We start from the raw sequence: 27,885 nt of genomic DNA on the forward strand, positions 1-27,885 counted from the left end.
AAAACTGCAGCTCACACAGTTTTGGCCCTCCAGTGCAGGTTCTTACATGAGTTTATGTCGCCCTCTAGTGTTTGGAGGGTTTAAATTCATTTTGAAGAACAGACTCGGCACACAAACTCGAAGAGACAGTTTACTGTAGTTAAACTTACAGACATAAAGAACTCAGTGTAACCCACATGACAATACTGAACAGTCATCTATAAATGACCTATCATGACAATAAAATGCCCTGAACATAGTATATAATGGATACTGGCACAGCATACTGTCCCGAAAATAAATTATATGTTTTTAAGGGAGTGTCGTTGAATTGCAGTGCTAAATATTGCACCTGTGCAATAAATTTTTGAAATAAGTGTTAGAAAGAAACTCTGCATGTAAACATCTACAATATAAAATTACATTCTGCACATGCCTCAAGTTAATCCATTTATCACACACCTATCCATCATCTCAAGTCTGTACAGCTCTGAGTAAACCTGCCTCTAATCTCTCTTCAGTACATAAACATTATTTACAGATCTCTAAAGCCTTCTTTCACAAAAACAAGTCTTATCTTGCCTTTGGTCATTTTATATTTGATATGTATGCTTTCAGATGTTAAGGGGTCAAAGTACAAGAATTTAGATAGAGGTACCATTTTTATCTGACGTTTAGGAGAAGGACCACACCTCTAAATCTGCCCTTCTTGCCATATGCCCATAAATGCCTACCTACCCCACACACCTGTTTGTTCTTGCCATGCCCCACCCTCCATCCCTCTACTTCTGCCTCTTTCCTTTTCTGCTGGGGGTCTGCCAGCGTGGAACTGCTGCTGATCCCCATCTAAGCCTTTCCATACTGCAGTCCATTATCCTACTTCTCACTTAAAAACAATCTTGCGCATCTGATTGATTGATGGTCCTTGCTCATGAACGAGAAGTAAAACAACTGTTATTAGGATGAATGAAACTTAAGATAGTGCAAACATGTAACAACCCATTAAAATTCCTCAAGCACTCAGGTCCTGCAACGACTCACTTCAGGCCTTCATGGAAAAATGAATCATTTCAATCATGACGTATTCAGAGGCAGAAGGAATCTGATCAAGAATCAGTCAGTGCAGCTTGATGCAGTTTCGTCTCACCGGCTGCTGCCTTCACTTTGACGTACTTACGAAGGTATTGGATGGCTGATAGAGCGCTTACATTCGCCAGCAGAACTGTGAAAATACAAACAAAAGTCATCACAGTACTTACAAGACTTTTGAATTTCTTGAGAGTTTCTTTACATCTCCTGAGGAGGATTTTCTTGAAGCGTTCTGCTGATTTTATGCCAATATTTACTGGTTTTACATGTTTTACAGCATCATCCCTGCAGTCCTTAAACAAACTCAATGTATGGATTTCAATATCAAATTCAAATATTGCACAGATAGAAACATAGTGACTGAATGAACATGAGTCATCAAAAAGCAAGGTTTGCAGGTTTTCTAAAGTACTAAATTACATTAACAGTACAAATGATCATACACACCAGCTTTCCAGGCATCTCCAACTTGTGGGTTTGCAGTCTTCAACACCCATGAAGCAAATGCAATACAAACCAGACACATATCTGTCTGTTTGAGGGGCAGCAGTGAGGCATCCAACCCTGCACAGATAGGAAACATTTCAATCATTAAGCTGTTCATGAATACACAACACACAAGATAATAATTATTACATATCCACAGAGAAGCCCACTGGGAATTCAGGGACATTATAATCGGTGATGTTAACACGCTTCCAATAATGTTGGGACTCCCTCTTTTGTCACACTGTGACTCGGCTAACTCCTGCACAGTTCACAGTTCTGTAAACAAACAAGGCTGCTTGATGCTACTGGTCACTGAAACTGTGACTCTTGTGGCCTTCAAAATAATCCTTAAAGATGAACCCTGAACAACAACAATGTCATATTAGCAGGTTATGAGTTACTATCTAATAAAAGTGCATTTGTGTTTTAAGAAAAGGGATTTACGTATGCATAAAGCCTCCCGAAGACAAGGTAATTTTGTTTTCCTTCACAGCCCGTCATGAACTACTGCGCCCTCCTGGCAGCTTAGAGAAGACACTCATTGAGTGAAGTCGAGTTATCACGTACTACTGTTCCTCTTGGCTTCATCACTACGTGCCTGCAGTCAGTCAGTGTCGCCTGACAGCTGAGGAAAGAGAATCCGTCGTGGTCATGACTGTAACAGCTGACTGACTAACGTGTCCTACATTCTAACTGACCACATGTGAGGAAAACAAAAAGAGCTTAGCTGTCAAATACGACAGATACATTGTTTTAATGAAAGTTATACGTACATATACCTAACAGGTCACTGGTTTAACAAAGACACTACTGTCTGTTAGAGTTAAACCAATCTTTACTATGTTTTCAGAGGCATCTCATTAAAATTAGGGTAGTGAGGCAAATTAGAGTTGCACAAAAGGACTCAGAAATTTAAAGCTTAAAGTGGTCCAACCAAGGCCAGCAATCACCTGATGTTGATGAAATGTAATAAGTGGCTTGTTTTTAACTATTTCAACAGGATGTAAAGCACCTAAGAATTGCTTCAAACGTGACAGTTTTGTGCAAGAGAAGACTTAAACAACTCATTGGCGGTGTATGTAAAACCAAATTGATTTGTCTCACCTCACCCAGCCCAAACTAGAATAGGCTTGATCAGAATTAGTGGTTATAAAAAAGGATGAAGGCATAAGCAACAGCTGTCTCAAGTCCAATCTTGTATTTTGAGTTTTCGTGATGGTGCTACACTCCTGCTTATATTATCATCACATCATGTTGTCCCTTTAGTTTTACCTTTTTCCCTTGAAATTTCCAGGAGCAGAAATGTCAAAAATGTATTTTTCATGCGCAACAAACAGAAACATCTTAGTTTTAATTTGCAAAAAGTATCTGGAACTCTGTAAGAGCTGTGATTCTGAATCAGCTGTCTAGATACCCATCAACGCTGACATCTACTTTAATTCCAGTAACTAGTAACGGTAAATGATAAAAGTTAATGAGTAGTCCTTTTATAGTTAATGTTGGCATCGCTGTCTTAAAAACGACTTACTTGGATTTGAAACAGTCGTCTGCAAGTCTTCGTATCTGAAAGGCTGCTGTGTTAGTTGTCTGGAGATCCTTTCCTCCAGGTGGTACAGCAGTGGATCTGGAAATGTCGCATCTTGATTTCCCAATGCATTAAGTGGAGAAACAGTCCTTGGAAAGGATCTGCTACTTGGCTTCACAGGTACCGGAGACATAGAGTTTGATGTCGATTTCTGGCATGTAGATGCTGTAAAATTAATGCTCCTGAAGGAGAGTGTCGTTTTCCAGAAGAAATTCTGTTTGACGTCGTTATCTGTGAAAAAATTCTCATATATGTCCGTTGAAATCGGTGCTGAGCTTGCATTACGGCTGAATCTGGATACCACTCTCACAGGGCTGCTGTTATCTTCATCATCAGATTCCACAGAGGAATCATCAGATGATGATGATGCAAAGAAATAATCATAAGCCTCTGGGTACTGCAGATTTCTATTAGCTGAGCGAGAGTAGGAAAAGATGGGAACTGGTTTGTCTTTGGCCTTATCTTCGTCTGTGATGAGAGGGTAGAAGAACGTTTCTGTATCAAACTCTGAAAAAAAGTGATCATATGTTTCAGGGACAGAATCTCCATCAGTGTAGAAGGCGGGTATGCTATCTGTAGCTGACTGGCTGGGAACAGACTGTTTTCCTCCGAAGAAGTACTGAAATATATCTGTGAGAGAGATGCGGTATGTGTCTGACAAGGAGGCAGCATCTGTTTCTCGCTTAGGCACAAATCCCTCACTGAAATACTCTGATTCTCCTTCATCTAAGGTTTGTAAAGTGTCACCTTTCTGTCTGTAGCTGAAAGACTCAGATTCCAGGGCATGTAAATTTTGCACACTGACATTTTTGTAAATCTTTCTGATGCCCTTTTGAGCTCTTTCAGAGATGACAGCTTGGGAAGTGTCAGCCATAGATGTCAACATCATATTTTCCGGGTAAATATCTGCACCTCGCCTCACCGGGACAGGTTCACTCTCCCACATAACACTTCTCGAAGGGGAAAATTGTAAACTTGGTCCTACAGAACCAAGAACACTGGATGTGTCCTCGTTGCTTTGCTCGGGCTTGGAATCATCCACTGGAGTAAAAAAGCCGGAGTTCGTCACTGCAAACATGTTACTCTCCTCACTTTCCTGTAGAGGTGGGAGGGCTTTTTTGTTGGTCATTCGTAAACCCAAAATGTCATTTATTGTCAGCTTTTCCATCTCACTCCAAAAAGAAGACATGGCAAACACTGAGTTCACTTCCTTTTCAGGTTTACTTTCAGCTTTGGACGCTGTGACATCATCTACTCTTCCCTGCAACAAGTCGCATTCTGATCCTGGTTTACTTCTGGGTTCAGATGTAGCATCTTCTTCCATGTGCTTTGCCAAGATTAGTGCTTTCTTTTCTCCTTGACATTCAGAATCGTGCTCACTGACAGATGAACAAGAACTTGCCGACATGTCTGTGAAACCTTCATTTGAGAGCGACATGAGAGATTCTGTATCCAGAGTACAGCAGGATGACACATGCGTGACATCTGAAGGACTTGCTACTAGGTCTTCAGACGGGGAGAATGTGGTTCCTGTCTGATCATTACTTGTTAAAACCCTCATTTGTAATGCTGCTGATTGAGCTTTCTCAGCTTTTGAGTTTTTCTCAGATAAAACATCAAATTTGGACAAAGTTTGAACCTCTGTTTGCTCTACAGTATTATCTATATCAAAGCTGGATGGACTTTTAGACAAACAGCTTTTATCTGACAGTGCATGAATACAATCTGAAGTCAAATTAGTGCAGGTCACTTCACTGGAAATGTCATGCTGGAACGGACACGCTTCGGTTTTGAACTGCTGAGGTTTTGTGTTCAGAGCGTGAGAAATAATCCCAGCAGTTGCAGACACAGAAAACTGAGTCTTTTCCAGTGGGGTGCTATATCGGTCTGTGTTGTGACAGTCAGTTTCCAGCTGTTGTTGGGGCTCAGCCTCCCTTTGACACAGTGTGTGCTCGTCTCTGCCAGAATTTTCAGCCTCTCCGGCCAGGACTGACATAGCAGCAGATAGTTTGTCATTTTGGCTGACTTCCACAGCAGGAGCATTTGACTCTACACATGGTAAAAGACTGTGAACTCCTGATTTGACCTGTGCTGGAGAACATTTTAGATTTAGATCATTTTCACAACCACTGACAGAATGTCTCATTTCATCAGACTGCTGGACAGCCCCTGCTTTGATGTCCTCTCTTTGATTTCCTCTGGTTACGTCTGATGCAGTTACACCTTCAGTAATTGAAACTGGGCTTCCAGGATATGTATTCAGCCCAGTTAATTCTTCTACCTGTAACTTGCTGTGAGGCTGTAAATTTGTTGCTACATTAGCGCTGCTGTTTGGCACGGAAATCAAATTGTGATCAGGTTGACTGAGCGGGGTTACTGACCTATTGTTAGTCGATATATTTTCAGCTGAGCCTCTTGCTGTACACCTCTTCTGTCTAACTACGTTCTCTGGCAAATAGTGGTATTGACTGTCACATGGGGGAGCAGAGTGAGAAAGATCATTTACTTTTACATCTTTAGCATATATACCCATTGGGGAACTGCTGGCGGCTGAATAAGGACTGAAAGGGATTTTTTGAGGTTCATTTGCATAAAATGGATTAAAATCCTCAGATAAACACAGACCCGTTCCTCGTCTTAAAGCATACCGCTCCTCTTCTGAATCACTCTGCTTGAATGAAACCTGCCTCTCATATCCAATCCCTCCCTCACCCTGCTCCACGCTGAGCCGTCTCTTCTTTCTCCTTTTTCTTTTGATGGAGGCAGATGGAGATGATTCTTGGCTCACTGTTTTGTTTGTACTTGCTGCATCTGACTGTAACACATTAAAGGTTTGGTCTTCCCACCATTTAATATTATCTACACTGAGAGGTGCCAACAGACCTTCCTGCTTTACGTCATCCAGAGGCGCACACGTTTCCACAGTGTGAGTGTGCGCTGTTGTTTCTGAGCAGACGACCCTGTCTGGTGAGTCATGAGACTGATATATTACCTCATTTACTCTGGTTTCTGTGCAGGCTTCATCTCTGATGAATAACTCTATTGCAGCTGATTTGTTAGTCTTGAGCTCTGAGTTATTGGCTGCAGGTTGTGGAGAAACGTTGGACTCAGCCTCGACTTTTTTCATTGTATTTATGTTCCTGATGGTGTCGAGAGGCCTCGACGTCTCACTGCCAACTGCTGCTTCACCCCTGGCAGGCAGAGAGTTTAACTTGGGGATGTTTTCTGGCAAAGCACTTCTACTGGCACTCTGCCCATCACTACACTGCTGCTCCTCTTGTACTGCCTCTCTGTTTTTTCCATCTCTCTCTTGGCTTGGCTCGGAGGGCTGCTCAGCCTCTGTGAAACTTTTCAGCCTTTCAAAGAAAATATTGACAGACTGCAGGTGTAAGTCCTCCTCGCTGCCCGAGAGGACGCTCTCCATTCCACCAACGCTGTGTTTGCTGAGGTAATGCTCCACAGGAGAACCCTCGCAGTGTGGGGGTCCATCAATAGGGCGGTCAGCCTCTGAAAAGCCTGCTGTTAGCTCGGCTCTCTGAGCCCTTTTAGCAAGAATGGCTCCTGTATCATCAATGTCGCTCATCCCTGAATCATCCACACCTGCCAATGAAGGAGGAAGCAGATTACATTCCTCGCATTCTGCAAAGAAGCATTCCCAGTCACGGTCACAGATCTCCACGCTGTATTCAAAGTCCTCCATTTTGACTTGGACTCAGTACAACCTGCAAAAAAATCAAAAATAAAGGAGTTGTAATATAAAAAGTCTTTTTTAAAAGTAGATTTATTACTGTCAGGTAGTTTTAGCATCATACACTTCTCAATGCAAACACCAAAGAAACATATTCTGGCACAGGTCTCTAATTAAAATCAATTAAATGAAGAACAGAATTGAAACTTTCATTATCCGTTTTTTAGAATTAGTCCACAAATAGATATCAGTCTCTCAATCTAATTTTTAATTGTTGTATTTGAGTTGTTGTTTCAGAATTGTATTTATAAACAAAATTTAAAAATGGTTCTAGATTCAAATTTTCCATTTATAGTATATTTTGTGCTTGTGATTGGAGTGTACCATTAGCGGTCGGGGTAGCTACAGACTCAGTCCCACAACCATTAATCTATCTGCTATAATAGATATATACAATATGTTAGGTATTTTTAAAAAATGCTCGTAACAATACATTATCTGCAACACTATTAGAAGTTGTCTTTTCTTTACAGTAATTGTTGAATTCATTCATTTGCTTATATTCCCTCAAAAAAGCATTTGAGGCTGCTGTTCTGATTAATCAGAACAATAAGGTGCAGTCTTTGAGTAATGTTCACTTATGTCTCCACACCCCACCAAAATAGAGTAGCACATAAATGATTGCATGGTCAGATGCGTTACAAAGATTATCTGACTGCACTGCTGGGTCCATGGCTGGCTGTGCATTTCTCCCCATGGGCCCGAATGGCACCATCTAATCACAAGTGCAAAACAAAATTTTTATTCATTCCTGAAACAACAACTAAAATGTGAATGATTAAAAATTAAACTGTGCATTTGTGAAGTAATTAAAAAAAATTGATGATAAATTTTTAAACTGATTTTTTCTGCAAAGCATTAGAAGAGCCAAATTACAAGCATGAATACAAAACCCTAGACTGGAATAAGTTAAACAAATTGGCAGAAAAAGCTACTCACGCAATTAAAAAACACATGCATAGCGATATTAACAGTACATCCTTTTTACAGCACAATTTAAAGTATGTAGCTGATATAAATGCAATGCAACAACTTGTTCTAATATCTAGCTATGTGGTACAATGTAATATAATGCAAAGTAAATTTCTTGTCTCTCTATCGACAATTAAAATAACTTAAAATATTTAGAATGAAAACAGCTAGTAATAGTAATACATATATATACATATATAGAAAGTATTAGTTTTTTTTTGTATTTTTACCTGTTTTGTTGTGCTTGTACATCCAAACATGCTTCCTACCTGTTGTGCTTCAGTTGTGATTCTGGTCTGCAGGAGATGAAGGTCGGTGTCCCAGCTAGCACCATGCTGAATGTCCTTTGGTGGGCGTTCTTGTGCATGCAGCACGGCATGCCCCATGATTTGATAAATATAGAGTGGTACTTCTGATCACGTAATACACACAGTGTTCTTACAGCAGCAGTCTCCAACAGAGGTATAACATTTCAGGACTTTAAATAGTTACTCCAATAGCAAACTGCTAAACTGGTTATACATCAGCTTTAGTTTTGCTATTGTTGTGTTTAGTAGCATACGAATGAAATCTGTATTAAAAGTTATTCATGTTTGTTTTGAGACCCTTTTATTCATCATGATTTGTGATCAAATAACTGATAATGAGCTCTAAACCCAGCATTGCTTCCAGTAATGTTGCTGGCAGCAGCTACAACAGCAGTCCCTCAGCAGATATGGGTGTCATGTGAGGTGTGTGTCAGTCAGCTGATACCTCACTGGTGCGTCATTATGGGATGGCAGCGGATCCGAATCTTTCCCAGGGCGCAGAAATTCCAGACACTGCAGGAGAGGCTGAGAGAAGAAACTGGAGCTCACATGAGACTTGTGACTCTTCTGAACCTGAAGAGCAGAAATAAAGACCAAAAAAATCAGGTTTATTTCATTGGAGAGAGTAGAAATTTGGATCTTTCCAAAAAGACAAAACCAGTTTTTCCAACTGTTTGATTGCTTGCTTAGGATTCTCAAAAAACAAAAAAACTAAATTACGTGTATTATTATTGCGTCTTGATAATTTGAGAAAAAATTATTTGGAAAAAATATGTTGTTGGACATTTCAGTTTGTGATAGATGTGAGACTGCAGAGCAAAGCGAATGAGCAAAGTCTGTGATTTTGGCACACAAACACAAACTTTGCGCTCTCTGTGATGCTTTTGGACCAGATTTGGCGCAGAATTGTGGAAAAAACACTCCCTGAATCACTGCTCAAAGTACAGTTACATTGTGTGTGCCTATCTGTTAATGTCATGGTGCAGTTCAGACCTGTGCCATTGTGTGGGCGTGAGCGGCAAAGCACATTGAGTTCAAAAACACGGCTTTCATTTCACCCTCAAAAAAATTACAAATAAAGTTACAACAACCAATAATAAATTTGGGCCCATAAAAGAGGTCAAAAGAAAGTAGCTTAACTAAGGCTATAAGCAACAAAAAAAATAAATAAATAATTGCACCAAATGCACTGATCAAACTCATAACAGACCTGACAAACACTGAACAAAGGGGGGATATACACAGTCTGTCCAAAAAGAAAGTTGCCACCTGGATTTAACTAAGCAAATAGGTAAGAGCCTGCCAGTGAATAATTACTGCAGTGATGAAAGAACTTATTTAACTCTAGCTGATGCAGTGAGGAGCTTCTCATTTCTCAAACAACCATGTTGGAAGACATGTCCTGTGGTCATGGAAAGGATGTTATTCTGTCTCAGGAGGATCAAATTATTGGCCTGCATCAAGCAAAGAAAACAACTAAGGAGATTTCTGAAACTACTAAAATCAGGTTAAGAACCATCCAACGCATTATTAAAACCTGGAAGGATAGTGGAGAACCACCATCTTCCAGGAAGAAATGTGGTCCGTCGTGTGGTCTGATGAGTCCAGATTTACCCTGTTCCAAAGTGATGGGGGCATCAGGGTAAGAAGAGAGGTGAATGAAGTGATGCCCTCATCATGGCGAGTGCTTACCATCCAAGTCTGTGGGGCTTAGGGTTATGATCTGGGGTTGGTCAGATTCAGCAACGTTTTGTTCCCAAAGAATGAGGTCAGTTGACTACCTAAGTATAGTAAAAAATACCAAGTCTTTCCATCAATGGAGTTTTTCTTCCCTGATGACACTGCCAGGATTCATGAAGCTCACATTGTGAATGAGTGGTTCAGGAAGCATGAAACGTCATTTTCACACATGGATTGTCCTCCACAGAGTCCAGACCTCAGACCCACTGAGAACCTTTGGGATGTTCTGGAGAAGACTTTGCACAGTGGTCTGACTCATCATCAGTGCAAGATCTTGGCAGAAAATTAATGCAACTCTGGACAGAAATAAATGCTGTGACATTGCAGAAGATTATCAAAATGATGCCACAGCAAATGTGTGCCGTACTCAAAGATAAAGGTGGTCCAACGAAATATTAGAGTGTGCGACTTTTTTGGCCAAAACCAGCCAGATGACCACAGCTGTAGAAGATCGGATAACCTAGCACCAGTAAAACAAAAAGTTTTGTACAACCTAATAAAACAATGCTTAACATACAAAAGTGAACTAAATTTGTGCACTATGACTGTGCTGTTTGAAAATAAAAATTATGTGTTATTTATGTGGTTTTGTATGTGCAATATGAGTGTAAAGTGTTTCAACTTAAACTACAGTGGTTACTAGGGTTACCGACATTCATGGTTGGAATGTTCTGCAAGTACAGCCATCACAGCCGTGTTCACGACGTGGACATGTTCAGTTGTTAGTTAATGGAACAATGTGCAACTCTCTGTAACTCTGATACAAAGAGACAGGTTTTTAGGGGTTTGATCAATGACTGGTGACAGACGTTAATAACTTAACATGCCTTTGAACTACCATGATTATTCTGGAAGCTAGTCGAGGCCCAATATGTAACAAATGTGACCTCAGTACACTTGCACTGTGAATGGATATAGTTATGAGAACTTTTAATGTGACTGTAATTATTCAAATTAATGTCCTATTGTGTTTCTTAAAACATGCTTGGTGGGGATCTTAAACCCACAAAACCTGAATACATAATTTATTTAGGCTTTGTGGATCAATAAGGGCATCTTTTGGTTCTCAGATCAATGGCATCAGGTCTGCACCTACAACTATTAAGTATGACTATAACAAAGGCTTCTACAAAAACAAGGCACCAAATATGGAACTAAAAGCATTTAAAACTGGATGTTTTGTGGGGGGTTTTTTCCAGAAGGTGGAGGACTATTTGAGAAGGTTTCCTGATAATTTAAAGGGTTAAGGATATACCATTTAAACTACCATTTAAATGGGATTTTCCCAATCTGGCAACCCAAAAACTCACGAAGACAGCTTTAAAGTATCGTTAAAATAATACTATTAGGTAATATTTCTAAAACACTGTGTTTTACAGCTTAAATGTTAACTGAATCTGTAGTCCTGATATGTAGCTGCTATTCATTTGCATCCATTGTGACAATAAAATTCAATTAAGTTAAAAAAGGAACATTATGGGGGGCTCTGAGATACATTTAAAGTCTTAGGTAATTAAATTTACAGCACAGATGTCAGGATAAAACCATAGTGTATTTTCTCATGAATGTAAAATCTGCCATTAGGGAGGGTTTCTTATCTGAGGGAAGCTTGAGCCTTTGTTTACAGCTATCAGTAGGAGTTTGTAAAGACAATGTGATTACGGGACCATCCTTGCTGTCAAAATGTCACCGACATTAAAAGATACTGAGATAATAATCAGTTCTGAGCTCATTATCAGCTGTTAAACTGCACTTAACAGATGCCTAATGTGCCTTAATTGCAGCTGAATGTACTAATTAATGATGGTGGATCCTTATTGGCAATTTAGAAAAAGCTGCTTGTTGACAGTGCCGTTACAAATAAACTGAATAGAGTCCAAGTTTTCCATCTATAGTCAGAATTTGGAAAACTGCAGGCAGCTTTTCCTCCACAGTGTCGCTCTGCAGAATTTGTGGTCAGCAGAATTCACATCTCACATTTTCACAGGCTGTAACTACAGCCTTTATTTGCCTAATTTTCATCACTATAGATATTTATGAGAAAACAGATCCTCTAATTAGCCAAACCACAGCCCGGGCTGCGTGCCCAAGAGGGTCCTCTCAATTCATCAGCTGTAATAAAGGGAGACAAGCCAGGGCCTGTGGCGGCTGCACCTGGGCCAGCGGGCCGTTTTGACACGGGTGGGATTCTGTTTCCATCAACAGGATTAGGCTCTTATGAGTCAGTTTCGCGGAGTTAAGATTGGAATCTTTCACAGCCTCTAATGCAACAGAATTTCTCCCTAATTGTTTACCACGTCAGCCTTGGCCATTCAGCGTTAATTAAACAAAGCCCAGTAAACAAACACATTCAGCAGCAGCAGCAGCAGCTCAGTGACACGATGTTCAAACAGAGAAGGAGTCTGTGTCCCATCACCAGGCATCCTCGGTTGGTGGCATCTTTTGTGTCAAGCAGGGGCGCAAAGTCTTAATTACAGCAAAGGGTCGCAAACCAAAGACAAAGAGTTGTATTTTGGGCCTTTAGAGACTGTTTAGAAAGCGTACAGGCTGTTTCCAAATGCCACACAGGTTGATGTTGGCTGATTAAAGGAGGGTTTGACTGTGAAGAGTTAGAAATGAGTAAAGAATGAGATAATGAGAAAATAGTTCCATTAAACCAGGGGTGTCAAACATGGGGCCCGCGGGCCAAAACCGGCCCACCAGAGGGTCCAATCCAGCCCATGGGACGACTTTGTAAAGTGTAAACATTACACAGAAGACATTAACTGCAAGCTGTAAATTTGTAAAACTACAAATTTAAAATAATTTCTAGACCTTGACAAGGTGTTTTGACCATAAAGTAAAATATTATATTGCTCATTGTTTGTTTTTTTAAATCATTTTGTGCTTTGTTTTTGTCATATTTGTCTTGTTTTTGCTGTTTTTTGTCTGACTTTTGCTGTTTGTCTCATGTTTTTGTAGTTTTGTTTCTTGTTTTTGTCGTCTTGTGTTTCCTTTTTGTCTCGCTTGTGTTTTTTGTTTTATTTTTATCATTTGGTGTTTCACTTTATTCATTGTTTTTTGTCTCGCTTTTGTCTTACTTTTTTGTCCTTTTTTTGCCTGACTTCTGTTGTTTTGATCATAAAGTAAAATACTACATTGTTCAGTTCCAGATGCCTGTCACTAAATGTTTTGTTCCTTTGTAGATCCACTGTGATCTGTAAGTTGTAATGTGTAAATGATAAACTGAGGCATGTTTTTGAAATTTAACTTATTTTTCTTCAGAAATTTCAGTTTGTTCATAATGTTTTGTAAACAGAGAATTCCTTAGACATGAACATTTTCAGAATGTACTTTTATGCACCAAAACAAAGCAAAACATTGGAGTTTATAGGTTATTATGCTTTGATTTTACTGGTGCAGCCCATCTAAGATTAAATTGGGCTGAATGCGGCCCCTGAACTAAAATGAGTTTGACACTCCTGCACTAAACAGTAAACAGGAGTAAAATAATTAACTAATTATTAGAAACTAGGCTGTGTTTAGAAATATGTCGGCAATCATCCTCTAGCTTAGTTATTAGCCTCTGTTTGAGAAGTTGATTTAATCTGTTTCTCTAAACGTTTTCTTCTTTAAAAGTGAAAATGTGCTTCAGTATCAGGGACAGACTGGACTTCATTACTTCTTGATTTTGTTTTCTGTTCCATTGGTGATTTTAAAGTAAATACTAACAAAAGCACCAATTACTTTTAAAAGAACAGTTACTTCTTCTGATCTCCTTCAGGTCCAAATTTGAATTAAGATGACAGTTTGTGAGTGTGTCAGTTAAAAATGAAATGAGATAATGAAAAAATTGTTCTATTAGACCGAGTAAAAGTAAAAGAAAGAAGCAATTATTAAAAATTAAAGAAGTGTTTGGAAATATATTAATAATGACTCTTTTTCAGTGGAAATGTGCCTCAGTAACAGGGACAGAAAACTACACAAATTCAAGAAGTATAAATATATTTAAAACTAATCATCTCTTGTTCCCTTTTTTAAGCTCACTCCATGATACACTAAAGTTAATTATCTCGAAGTTTTATTTTCGGTTTAACAAGTTTTTAAGTTCTACTTAAGCCTAATTTGAATTAAATCAGTTCAACCTCACAGTTTATGTGTGTCAGTTAAATTTCAACTAAATAATTAAGACAATAGACTGTCACAGCACCAGGAACTAGTCTGGTCCCAAACTGAGCTTTAGCACTGCTGTAATCTTGCCTGCAGGAGAATTAGTAAGCGTCCTGACGATCAGGGGAGCCAACAAAACATCACTGTACTCACCTCAAATGTCACAGCAGTATCAGCGCACCGACTTGTTTGGGGATCCTGTCAGAAAGTCTGTTCTGCAGCATTAAGACGGAGCCCCGGGCTACGCTGAGGCCTGTTTTTGATGAACAGAGTTGGCTCATTTTGGACTAATAACTCCCGCAGGCCTCATTATTTACACTCACGATAAACCGATGACCTTATCACAATGTGTTACATTACATTAGACCGTGAACTGGTGGTTATAAGAGACAATTCAGCGTGAAAACACAAAAGTAATTTAGTTTTTAACGGTGTGACGAACGTGATAACCTCCATTAATGGATGCGGTTCTCCATGTTCACCACACGATGGCGGGTAGCAACCACCGTTTAGCACCAAACTGAGTCCAGCTACACCACACTGGCGTTTCAAATTTTATGTATTCATTCTTTCACTTAAGTAAAAGTACCAATACAACACTGAAAAACATATTTAAAATCTAGTAAAATTCCGTATTTATAAAAGTGGCCTGTTAAATGTAAAATGATTCACCTGTATAGCAGCAGAATGGCGTCTGGACAGGATGTAGTTAATTTTAGCTGCCTATGTGCTTTTACAATGCATTAAAAATAATATTACTAATAATAAAATCATGTTTTAGAAGCTCCAAAGAGGAGTTTTAGGTAACTTTAGGGTATCTAAAATGCTGCTACACCACCTCTGTTTAAAGACACACAGGTGGTTTCATTCATTTGCCTAAATTGACCTCTTCTACACTGTAAAAAAAACAAACTGTTAAAAGTTATTGTTTTTATTTAAAAAAAAAAAAAAAAAAAACAAACACAAAACAGACCAAAAATAAATAAGATAAAAATCCAGTAATATCTGGCAGCAGGGTTGCCAAAATTTAATCATGTGTAATCTTTTTTTCTTCTTTTTAATGTTTAAATGAGGAGCTATATGTGGAAAAAATGTGCAAAAGCAATGAAATCAATGAATATATGTATATATATTTTAAATTAATTTACGTTGTTTTCACAATGTCTGTAGTTGTGCACGCTATCTCTCATTTAACAAACAAATAAAAATTAGATTTTAATTGAATGAAATTTTTATTTTAAATTACACCCCCACTACTTTTTGCAATTACGTTGTGTGCTGGTTGTAGCTAATTGTATCTAATTCTAGATATATATCTACAGTACTAAATTTGAATTTAAAAGTGTCATCTATTGAATGAAAATGAATTATTTGTGAAATTACAATACATTTCCAAATGAAATTTAACAGTGTTTTATACAAAAAATACTTTTTTTTTGCTATTTACAGTTTCATATTTTTAAATGTTATTTTACATAAAATTAGTAATTTTACTGTTCATGTTTGTAATTTTATTGATATTTTCTCAAATTTTTAAAAAAATGGTATGTAAAATGGAAAAAAAGACAGATTTTTTTTCTTTTTGCTTTAATGATCATGTGTGGAGGACTGCGATTACGTGTTTAGTATCTGTCTCATTATTTCTGAGGGTTTGTCATATAATTGAAGGCGCAGCAAGCCTATATCATTTTTATTGGTGCGTGTGCCCTGGTGATCTTGTTTAATCCCACAGTAGCTCCACACATCACGAACCAGAGATGAGGTCGGTCAAAACAGACACCTGTACAGGGGTGCAGGAAATAATATCAATATTGTATTCATTAAATAAATAATAGTGAAATTAAGTCACTACAGTATCAGCTGTAGCTGTCAGGTAGAGCAAGTGGATTATGTGAATATTTCCCTCTGAAATATAACATGTTACATACAACGGTAATAGTCAAGCAATTAAAAGTTATGATAGCACACACTGTATTTGCATAATTATAAATCATTATGTATCACTACTGTAAACAGAGAAATAATGCAGAATTTCTAGGTGCACAATGATGTGTGTAAAATATATGTATCCTTACATTCAAAGGTGACCCCCCAAAAATCCAAATGAGGTTTGCTGAATTATTGTGCATTAAAGCAAAATATAACAATTCTCTCAAATGAACAATGACAGTCCGATTTGTGTTGTTTCACTCTTTTTCTAAAGGTTCCAGCTGAGAAAGAAGTTAATCTATTCCCTTGTAATGTTACTGGCTCCTCCTGCATTTCTCCTGAGAATGTATTAAATTACAATAATGCCATCAGTGCTGAAATCGGATGACTCAAAACAATATTCCCTCGATCATTTCATTGTACTTTTACAGCTTTCATACCTGTTCCGGTTAAATCTCTATAGACATGTAAGCCAACATGTCAGTGACAGTATAGTTCGCTTTGTCTGTGATCTGTGGAAGATAAACATATTGCTTTAAGATTAGCATCTGTGCTCTACCTATTGTTTTGGATATGAAACTGAGCAAACTTGGTGAGAACTTAATGCTGCTTTATTCACAAACTCATTAACGGCACTTATTGGTTCCATCGCCACTGCTTCCTTCTCTTTCTCCATGAGGCATTCAACCACATTATCACACATGAGCTGGTGCAAAGGTATTTTCAGATCTCCAGACAGTCGGTTGAATTCTTCCTTCAGCTTTCCAGACTTCAGGCAGTTTGACTTTTTGCACATGAAACAATTTGCTCAGTTTTTGCCTCTTCTGCCTCTTAAATGAAACAGCTGAGGGGATTGTAAAGAAGGTCAAGTGCGACCTACACTTACGCAAAGCTGAACAGTGCACAATTTAAGGCAGCAGACACATGACATCAGCTATGCGCCTGAGGTGTTGAGTGACCCTGTCTGACTCTGGTGTGTCCTCGTCTCCATCTGCCCCGACCGCATTCACCCCGCAGGCCTCATCAGCTGGGTTAATTAGTGTATGACTGCTCACACTGTTCACCCGCTTTGAGCAGCAGCTTGTGATTGTGACAATATCAGCATTATCTATTGGACTGTGTACACGCACCAAATCAAAGCAAAGACCAGCTCTTAGGAGGGAACAGTTCTCCGCCTCACCAGGAACGTCACAGGAGAAAGATTGTTCTTGCATTATTTGTCTCTTTCAACTTCAGTTGAAGCTTCAGTACTTCTTTGCAGAAGAAGGTCACATCCTGAGCCTCCAGATTCTCCTTCATGACTTCATCACCACCCTGAATATGGCGACCACACAAGTGGGATTTCACTTTGGGAAACAGAAGTCAGACGATGCAGTTTGGGTCAGAAAGGCACATCAAGCCACAGTTTAAAGCCACATTTAGCTGCTTCCACTACCTGAGCTGTGTGGACGGATGCATCGTCCTGGAGCAACAACAGTCAGCTCGAAGCTTTCCTCTCTTGTTTCCTTTGAGTGCTTCAAACATTTGAGTTTGATAAGGCTTTATAATACACAGTTTTGCTGCAAAAGGGTGAGTTAAAAGCCTTCTTTCTGGGTGAGGCTGAAAACTTTTTGAAGTACCCTCATGATTGCAGTTGAATTTCTCTCTTCTTCCTTTACTACTTGATATCCTATAAAATGATAAAATGGTTCAACATCAATTAGAAGTCAAAACTACCTTTACAGATGTAGACCGAAGAATCACTCTATCAAACTGCATTTCAAATATCTGATAAAAAAGCTATCTGAAATGTAAGTATGGAATTTAACGTTGTTTGTTTTCATTCTCCTGGAAAAATATCTCGCCATCCTTGTCAATGTCACTACGTCTCTGCAGAGAAACAACCCGACAAGCTGTTTACTCCCAGTTAACCATACGGCGAGCCATGTGAGAAATCATTCTTCTCTCGGAGGACTCTGTGGGTTAATAAGTTATCAGAGGACAAAGAGCTGACAAGCCCACCACCACAAATGGAGCGACGGCCTTCCTTCCTTTGGCCTGGGTCACGGAGGTTATCAGTGACAGGGGGAACAATAGGAAGTGGTGAGACCAATCGCATCTCAGTGCATTTCTCTCCTCCTGCAAGCCTCCACACAGGTCTTCAGAACGCTGCTGAGCTGCCTGTTGAACGTCTCATCGCTCGCTTAGGCTTCCGTGCTGCCCTCACCACAGCCAGCGGGTAACATATCATGAAACAACCATCTGACCTCATTTATTACCACTTCTAACCGCCTGAATAACTTTTACAGGGCATCTGTACAGAAAACACCACACACCAACAAACATGAAAAGCTATTTTAAGTGTCAGCGTATACATGCTGTTTACAAAGCTGTGACTTACATATTAAGGCGACTGTACAAGTCAAGAGTCAAGGAGGTGCAAAAACAGAGTAAACGAAAAGAAAATCCTTTTATTCTTTATGCGCAAAGAGCATAAATGACTACATGACTACACATGTGAAGTACTTTCCTTGAATGTTTCCATTTCACAGAAGTCTTTTCTGGTTACTTTGCTGATTTCACATGGGAAACTTTTATGAGGTTTTAAAAAAAGATAAATTGTTACTGATGAGAACAACCAAAAAGCATGTAGTTAAAATGCACTTCACTGGAACACAACAGCAACATTAAATGCAGCTTTATCATGTGTTTATAGCAACTGTTTGCTCATAAGTTTGCCATGGTGATGATATGTCAGTTTTGCATTCCCAGCTTGTTTTCCTGCTGTAGGGCGCTCAAGAAATTAGTTACAGCGGGTTTAAAGCTGTTGTAATCAATATTTTAGCGGATTGGTAACATGTAAGAAGCTGCTCATATTGGAAAATCTACATAAAATCATCACCTGGTTCTGTGGATTCTCCTCAAAACTCTGAGCACTTTCATTTCTTTGAATGTGTTGTTATGGTTTTTCAGCTCACAACTCACCATCATTCTCATTACCAGGATGTCAAATACTGCAATTTCGTCAACATTGCTTCTGTCTGAGAGATATGGACCAAATATTGTTTGACATCTGTGCCATCCACGTTAATATCTGATGAAAATGCACGTGGGGAAGTTTCACGAGTTTAAAAGACCTTTAAAAGTTTAGAGGAAGAGGTTGAGAATTGTGTCCAACCACTATTTTTTCACTATATTTTACTTAATTTTTAGTCTTGCTTTCGCTTGCTGCTTACTTCCGTTTTGGGGCCAAAACTACTTGGTTACGATTAAGCAAAGATCATGGTTTGGGTTAAATACGGACTTTCACAACATCAACCACATGTTACAAGACAGACATTTTGTTGCCTAAAAAGGAGCAATAGTCACAGCACCAGCAGAGAATATTTGGCCATTTCTGAGTTTCACTGATGTGTATTGGACTACTCTTTGCCTTGAAAAATTGCGCATTTAAATGTGATGCCAAGGCATCCTGACAAAGCGGCAGAATGTGACAAACTATTAGGCAGACTGGGTTCCACAATTTTCCTTTTCTAGTTCAGTCTTTGTCTCCAGCAACAGAAGTTGTTTTCAGTGAGAAAGCCCTATTTAACCCCGTTTTGGCTGCTCAGTGCCAAAGGCCAGACAGCAGATAACTGGTGAACACAGTGAAGCATTTAGTAGGAATCATATTTCCTGCTGGAGGCCAAAAACAAAACTATACAGATGTTTAATATTGGACTCTGATTTATCAGGTGGCCAAAAGCACGACTCCATGAAAATAAACAGACAGACAGTGATGAAGATACCTTATTCAGCTCTGTATATGTTCTCTGAGTTTAAAATGATTCTAAAGTCAGATGAGATTCTGCACGCATGAAGTAATGGGCTCATAAGAGGCACCTCGCCCCTTGTAAAAGCGTTATCTTTAGATCTGGGCTGTAACACGAACATGAAGTCAGTTTTCAGGGTGTCTCCTCCCCAGTAAGGAAAAGGCGTACGACACAGGTTGCAACCTTGTCAAAAGCAGCCTGTAAATCACAGCCGGGCTTGCACAGCCCTACAACACACGGCCTCTGCACAGGCGTCTACGCAAACCAATTCAGAGTTAAATGCCTTGTCTGTGTGTTGTACCCTGGCTGCCCTCTGGATCTGAGTCAGCCGGTTGGTGAGAGTGGGCGTTGGGCTGTTGAGGGCACATGGGCCATCCCCTGCCTAACCTCATTCTGAGCCTCTATGCAGATTTGTCATTGGGCAGAAAGAGTGAGAGGGCACTGGAAAAATAAAAACAAAAAAACAGTCACTCCACAACTTCATTTGTGGTTTAACAGCCGCGTATTTCCTCCCTCAAATCTGCAGCTTGTTTGCTTCCTGTCGATGCAGATCCCTCACCGTGTTAAAACGACTCTGCGCTGAAACCGCTCGGTGCGTGAGGTTATCAATGAGCAGTGAGGTAAACTGCAGCTGCTTACCTCCCAGGTTTGTTTAACCACAGCTGGTTGTTTGTTGCCTGACATTTGTTCGTGATGCGTCGCTTCGGGCCTGAATGGTGCATTCTTGCGCTGACACTTCAGATGTTTTTAATTCTTTTACCATTGAGGTCCAGAAGACTGTGGATCAAGTAGGACTGAAAGGCAGCTAAATTAACACAACCAGTCAGTCAATGCTGGCCTTTGCCGCCTGAGAGTGTGGAAGAATTTGCATTGAGGCCACACCATTCATGCTACAATACGGCAGGTCCCTGACAAGTGCTCCTGTGCTTGTCTGGGTCTCGGGGAGTGCAGCTCTCCAAGGAAAGAGACTCTTCACTTGTATGACGCCAGAGGCCAAATGGAGAGCTTAGGTAACAAGAGGCAAGTTGAAGCTTATTTGCTCGGTAGTTGCCATAACAGAAAGGGTAATAAGAAGCATTGGCCGATGCGTTTCCCTACTTAATAAGGCACAACAAAAGCAAACGGTCAGAGGTCGGCGTTACTAATGCCGTCAGCTCCTAAAACCTCTCAGAGCTGCAAACCTTTCACACTGCAGAATAATCAGCTCCGACTGTCACCACTGCAGACTGACTCAGGCTTATGATGCATTCACACACTGTCAGCAGAATGGGAAGAACAGGGAAACCTCCTGTCGACTCAAAAGCTGTCCTGCATTAGCCCGTTGTCAGCTGGTTACCTCCACTGTTAGTCTTGGCATCACTCTGGATAATTAGCCTCAATTAGCTACTTCTGTTGTGTTGTGTATTTGTCGAGGTTCCTGCAAGCAAAGCTGGATTCAGACAAATGGTGTAAACCTTATTTTTAATCATCTGAAATTATTGCTTGAGTTTCTGCGCACGTAATATCAGAAATCATTATCTCCAAACTGAGAAGCTTTTTCCACCCAATTGCTAGTATTTCTGGTATAATGTGAAAGAGGCATTGTAGTTAAATTAGAAATCACTTGAAGGGAACATGCCATGAGTTGACATAGGAATATTTGAGAAGATGCAAAGCATGTAGACATTTTGGATAATTTCTGTATTGTGCAAATATATGGCCACTAATGTATGATCCTTCAGAAAAAGAAGAAGAGAACATCAAGTGGGTTTGCAATGAAGAACGAATTGGTTACACTGAGCAGACTTATATTTAACATCTTGTGGAGTGAAATAGATCACATCACTTAAATTGCAGGGAGGTTTATAACTCAAAAATGCTTTAAAGTTGCATTAGTGTTCCATTTAGCCCTGCACTCTACGACAGATTCATGACATAAGTCCTTTTACTGCATCAATTTAGACTTTTTCTTTACCAGAACTTTTTTGCAAGTTTAAACTTTATATGTAATCCGTATTTACCTATAGCTAATCCTGCAAAAAGAAGGATTTAATGAATATATTACGAGAAGAAATGGAATTATTTAATTAATTTGTTCGGAAAATGTTAAGAGATGCATAAAATCAATCATCTGCGTGTGTGAAGGCGCTTTAAATGGCATGCAATATACTGCAACACATCAGTCATTGACCCACATCAGTACATTAAATGCAGTTTTTGGTGAATAATAAGTAGATGTTGCACTGAATGGATCAGGACCAGGATTCGAGGAAGTTCAAGGATACTAAACAAACAAATTAAATATCCAAGACCAGTGATCATGAAGAAGGGCCGAGTGAAAGAAACACCTGCAGCTTCTGGCCATGCTTCTGCTGATGGTGACGTCATTCCTCTAACTGGGTTCACTGCGAGTCCTCATCTTCTGTGATTGCTAAACCACAGTGGACTGCAGTGCTGTAATTCTGGCCGACGCCTACGCAGACGAGCCCTCTGTAATCTCCCTCGTATGCGTTGTCTCCGTCAGATCCAGACAGCGATACTTTATGTTGCAAAGCTGTGGCCTGCTTTGCCCTGCAGTATTTCATCATGGAACAATTACCTCCTCATGCTGTCAGTTCTGCCACGCGGCGTAATTTTTCACCACAAACACAGTTTTGCTCTGAATAGTGTCGCCTACACTATGTTTCCTAGAATAACGACACTGGGAAAACCCACAAAGGGTCTTGAGGGTCAAAATGCAAGCTTTTATGTGTGGGCACTTCTGGCTCGAGAAGCTGGGGGTGATGGCTAGTTGAAAGAAATGCGCCAACAAAAACCATATACTTGAGCAACCCTGTGTACTTCAGTTTTAATCAAACTACACAGAGCATGGCATGCTGGGAGAAAGCCTACCCCCACCGTAGCCTGGGAACATGCCAGCTTGTCTTGAGAACTTCCAAACAATCACCGCTTCCCGTCCTCTGCTCTCTCAGAGCTCCCACTGTGTTGTAATATAACCTTAGAAGGGGGTAGCAGGCCTGTGAGAGGTTAGTGCTGTCAGTGGGTACATTATAGTAGAAGCTGCTGGACACGCCACACGATATTACTAAATACTAGCCGTCGCTTTGAGGTTGCTGAGGTGAACTGCTTGGTTTTGGCAGGTGGGGAGCCGGGCGGGGCGCAGACTCTCACAGTAGGTTCTGCTTGATTAAAAGTGTTCCAGCACAGCGGTGACTGGTGCTATCCAAACACTTGCCATGAGGAAACTAACAGCATCATATATTACCATGATCGGCTGGAGCTGGTGAGCGTTCCCACATCAATCACGACACTGGAAGGTGAGCATGTGGAGACGGAGATTTAACGTGGTGAGGTCTTTTTAATATCATCCCACTGGAAGGAGAGAGTCGGTCTCCGTCGGCCTTTTGGGCTGAAAGATCGGTTATTGCAAATACTCGGTTAATGTTTCAATCGAGGCCTTTACATGTTTTGCAGTTAAAAGACAATAAGAAGGTGTTTAATAGCTGAGTTCATGTTGAGCAGTATGTGTGGATGTGTTGAGGTCTGCCAGCTAACAAAAAAATGTGAGTCTGATGAGAAAAAGAGTGTAACATGTTGCTGGTTTTCACTGTAGATCTTCCAAAATCATGGCAGCAGAACAGAACAGAACAGAATAGAGCTAAACAGAGTAGAGTTTAATGATCTTCTGAAGTTCACTTCAAGGCTATTTCATATTTTGTTGTTATGTGAGAATTGAGGCACTAAATTTTTCAGTCTAATTTTGTTAAGTTGAGCAAGAATGAGTTATTTTGGATATTATTAAAGATATAATACATTTTTATTTATTTTTTTTAGAAATGGAACCTTTTTTGTAACAGATTTTATTTGCACAACTTGGGACAGAAAACTGAAATGACCAGCCTTTCTGTTCCACTGTGAAATTTTTAAGGGCACCACTGAAGACACCTTCACACTCAGATACATTGGTGGACAGTAAATGAAGTGCACTCTACAGTAGCTATGGAGTTATTTTGAACACAATATATCTCAAATTTAATTCAACGAGTTCTATTTCTATTGACAAATTGGTTGTGCACTTGTATGGGCATCATGACAGAATGAATCACATAATTACCTCTAGAATACAACAGAACAGATTACACAAAAGCACACATTTTCAAAAAAATAGACAAAAGTGGGTCAAATTGTGCTTAAAATGCAATTATATTAAACAACAAATGGAAGTTTGTAATGGTTCATTCAAGGTATTTATATTTTATGCCACAAAAGAGGTTATAACTCACAGTTAGCAGTTCCTCCAAATAGAACATCAATTTCTGACCTGCAGTTACTGGCCTCACTAGCCTCACTAGCCTCACTAGCCTCCCCACTGTTGGTTGTTCTCTTGTGCATTATTTGTTAGATATTTATCTGCTTCCCTTTTCTGTCTCTCTCTTTACTCTCATCCCAATGGGTTCTGTTGGAGGCTTCTTCCAGGTAAAGGGGAGTTTTTTCTTCCCACTGTCACAAAAGAGCTGTTAAAAGGGAATCTTTTGGTTTGTTGGGTTTCAATCTATTCTATAATTGTGCAACATCTTCACCTTACAGTGTAAAGTGTGTGAGATGACTTCTGTTATGAATTAGCAAGGGTTTGTTTTTTAGTGGTGCCTTCAAAAGACAACCAAAGCTCTGTACCTAGAAAATGCATTCTCTGCCAAGGTCAATGCCCTATCTCACAGTTCAATCCAAAATTTTATGTATTTTTCCTGTATCCATACTGAGTAGTTTCATGTAATTGAGTGGAGAAACACACAGATGGACACTTTTCAAGTACCTCAGCATCAGCTTTTGCTTTGGCTGAAGAATTACAGATGTAAATACAAAAACCTTCTGATCTGACACCAGATTGTCACAGTTTGGGAAGGTTTAGAAACAGAAACAACACACTTAAAAGCATCGTTGGCTGTTGGTAGGAATCAATATTCACCTTCCAACAGATGTTTGAAAAGCACAGCCACCTCTTCATTTCACTGAATGAAAAAATACTGGTAGCTTACACTTTTATGTGGACAGGGTATGTATTATTTATCTGGTCACAATAGGATACAACTGTACAGCTAATGGATGCGTGGATGGATAATTTAATTACATCATTCATGGCTTACTTTTATTATAGCGAGTCTGAAATTGCTGCAAACACACAGTTGGTGTGTCAGGTATGAGCCTGTTTCAGAGCATTTTAAAGGACATCTACATTCACTTGCCCCCACAGCTCAACTCCCTCCTGATTTCACCTCGGGCAACAGTGTCGCTTTTACTCCTGCTGTTTCACCTTCTCTTATATGACCATCCCCAGTTCCCCCGCGGTGGGCCAACCTGCCATGTAAAGAAGCTTCCCTGTGGAGAAAGAGGCTCCGCAGGTAAGATCGGCCCGAGGACGAGCTCCCCCGCCGTGCCGAGACACATGCTCCCACACTCTGCCCTTTCTCTGGTGAAAGCTTAAGTCCTCCTTTTTACAGTCGCTGGCGCAAGCAGGCAGGCAGGCAGGCTCACGCACACATGCTAGAAAGGAGAATACAACCTGTTGATTGCTTTGTTTATGAATGCCTCCAATGTGTTTTTTTGTTACCTCTCTCTGCATGAGCTCTCGGGTCACCCAGCTGTTACCATGAGCCTTGATATTAAGGCCGAATTACTAAAAAAAGAATCAACAGAAGTCAAAAAATACATAAAGCAAAATATGCTTTAAAGCGACCTGTTGTATTGCTGTTTGTTCCTGTTCCGTCTGCACAACACAGCCGGGTTGAGAAAAGCTGCAGAAGCCGGACTCAGACATAGATGGCCACGCACTCAGGCGCTTCCTGCTGCGTCCTGCTTTCAGTCTGGAGCTATTTCAGATGTTATTGATGTGTCTGCCAACTGGGAGCTTTCTAAACAACTACCCTGCTGCAACAGGTTACAAGTCCAGCTTCCCGCTCATTAGGCTCTAATTGATTGTAATCTGGCCTTTGAGAAGTTCTGGCCCGCTATGGGGTTGTTCTGCACATGTGAGCGCCCCCACTGTCCCTTCTACTTGTCCACCTCACTCACCAGCGGGGTCTGGAGTACAGACACAATTGGTCCGCTCGGATGGAATCATTAAAACGGGCGGGATAGCATGAGCTCTTTCATACATCAGGCCTCTGTGGACCAGCTTGAGACCAGGGACAGTGGCCACTCTGCCTGCCCAGTGGGAGAGCCCCATCCTGGGCAGCCCATTGTTGGCCTCACCCCTCGACTGGCTGCCTGCGGTTCTGGCTGCATTGGCTTGATTTGTATGCCAAGGTCCTGGACTAAAGACAGCCATGCAGGGGAGCTGGGTCAATATTGGTTTTCAGAGCTGGAGGAAAAATGTCAAAATGTTAAATTCTATTGACTTCCCCCCACTGCTATTTGTTTCTGTGGCAAAAGGCCTAGTGGGCCATTAGTGTAAACAGGGCTTTGTCTTAGGGCTCAGCTTCCAGCAGGAGGCTCATAGAACAAAACCCACAGATAGAGGGTCTGGTCTGGCTTCAAAATGTCTGAGTTGTGGGGATGAAGAGAGAGCTTAAGATGACAAAGACAGACATACAAACTGCAAATTGTTTTGATCCCCTCGGACACTGTTGCATGCAAATTATGTAAGTGCTTTTTATATAAAGATCTGAACAAATAAGTGGAAGCCTCAAACTGAATGTGATCATTCTGTGTTTGCATTTTCAAAAGCTAAACATCAACACATAACATTAGTAATATTAGAAATTATCCAAACAATTTAAATGATATTATAGATATACATATATATTATAGGGCTGTACGGTGGCTTGGTGGTGAGCACCGTCGCCTTGCAGCTAGAAGATCCACAGTTTGCATCTCGGCCAGGGATCTTTCTGCATGGAGTTTGCATGTTCTCTCTGTGCATGTGTGGGTTTTCTCTGAGTACTGTGGCTTCTTTCCACAGTCCAAAAACATGCTGAGGATAATTGGTGACTCTAAATTGTCCATACATTGTTTGTCTGCATGTGTAGCCCTGTGATAGACTGTTATGTGTCCAGGTGTCCCCTGCCTTCACCCTAAGTCAGCTGGGATAGACTCCAGCCCCTCCATGACCCTAATGAGGATTAAGCAGTGTATAGATAATGGATGGAAGGATATATATTATAGAATACACAAATTATCCATAAAAAATATGAATATTTAATAAGCTATTCATGTTTACATTTTATTATGTGAGAATGTTTTGCACTCTTCAACATTGTATGTATTGAGGATCTTTCCACGTGCAAATTTTACTTCTGTGTCTTTTGTTAAGAGGTTCAGTGGGTCAAAGTGAAGAACAGCTGTTTTACAGCAGTACATTGTTCTTACTTTTACCCTCAGCTCTGTGTTTTCTCTTTCAGCTCTATAGGAATATGGGATTCTTTTTAAAATCACGTCAGTTTACGTGGAGCCGTAAAACCGTTCTCCTTGAGTGTTTTCACACCCTCCTCTTTGCTTTCTCCTCTGGTCCTCCCTGCTTTCTTTAACTTTATTAGGTGGCAGACTTTTATGCTGCTGCAACGAGTCACTTCCTCCATGGGCAGACAGAGAGGGAACACGAAGCAGTGAGGAAAAAGGCACATAAAGGGGCACCTTTTCCACTCAAAACTGCAAACAGTTTTTTTGTAAACAGGTTGACTTTGTGATGTGTATCATCTTATAAGTATATTATCTAAACCTGGAATTACCTGACACTCTAATGACTTCCTGTTTATTTGTTTTTCCACTGTTAATGGATTACTTAGCTGGCAGTCATACTGAAAAAACAGTGCATGTGTGTGAAATCACACATTACTGTGAGGTGACACATTTCTTTTGCTGGCCACCAATGGGCCAACAAAGGTGGCAAAAGCATGCGATGTACTTACTTAGTGACACTTGATTCTAAACTGTGCCATAAAGTAGTCTAACAAGGTTTACTCAGCCCCTTTACTTTTCAAGCAAACAACATTTTTACAGCTTGTCAGTGTCATTAGGTGCAATATTATATCTCTGAATTCACCTTTAACAGATCATGTAGAGGAGAATAAAAGTTGCTGGTTTGATAACAACTGCAATGCACAGACAGTTAAATAAATCTGGTTTAGAGTG

The 27,885-nt window shown here is 40.1% G+C and overlaps 1 protein-coding gene and 1 long non-coding RNA gene across 4 annotated transcripts in view; both read right to left on the bottom strand.

Moving 5' to 3' along the window:
- The window catches only part of LOC118470804 (uncharacterized), a 132,774-nt gene that overhangs the window by 20,889 nt on the left and 84,000 nt on the right, over positions 1 to 27,885 (bottom strand). For both annotated transcript variants that reach the window (XR_008602526.1, XR_008602525.1), the window contains one exon: positions 8,616 to 8,743. This is a non-coding gene — a long non-coding RNA (uncharacterized LOC118470804). The remainder of the gene's footprint in view (positions 1 to 8,615; positions 8,744 to 27,885) is intronic.
- LOC111573372 (PPARGC1 and ESRR induced regulator, muscle 1) lies at positions 118 to 8,463 on the bottom strand. 2 transcript variants are annotated; one of them, XM_035951516.2, is made up of 4 exons: positions 8,132 to 8,463; positions 3,086 to 6,864; positions 1,516 to 1,632; positions 118 to 1,201 (listed from the first exon to the last, which is right to left on the bottom strand). In XM_035951516.2, the coding sequence occupies exons 2-4, from the start codon at positions 6,840 to 6,842 to the stop codon at positions 1,086 to 1,088; spliced, it is 3,990 nt and encodes a 1,329-aa protein (XP_035807409.2). In that variant the 5' UTR covers positions 6,843 to 6,864; positions 8,132 to 8,463; the 3' UTR covers positions 118 to 1,085. The 2 variants fall into 2 exon arrangements, with proteins under 2 accessions (XP_035807409.2, XP_023133265.2); XM_023277497.3 differs by having other exon boundaries at positions 8,093 to 8,173.

The sequence above is a fragment of the Amphiprion ocellaris genome, chromosome 8, assembly GCF_022539595.1.
Source record: "Amphiprion ocellaris isolate individual 3 ecotype Okinawa chromosome 8, ASM2253959v1, whole genome shotgun sequence".
Lineage (NCBI taxonomy): Eukaryota > Metazoa > Chordata > Actinopteri > Pomacentridae > Amphiprion > Amphiprion ocellaris.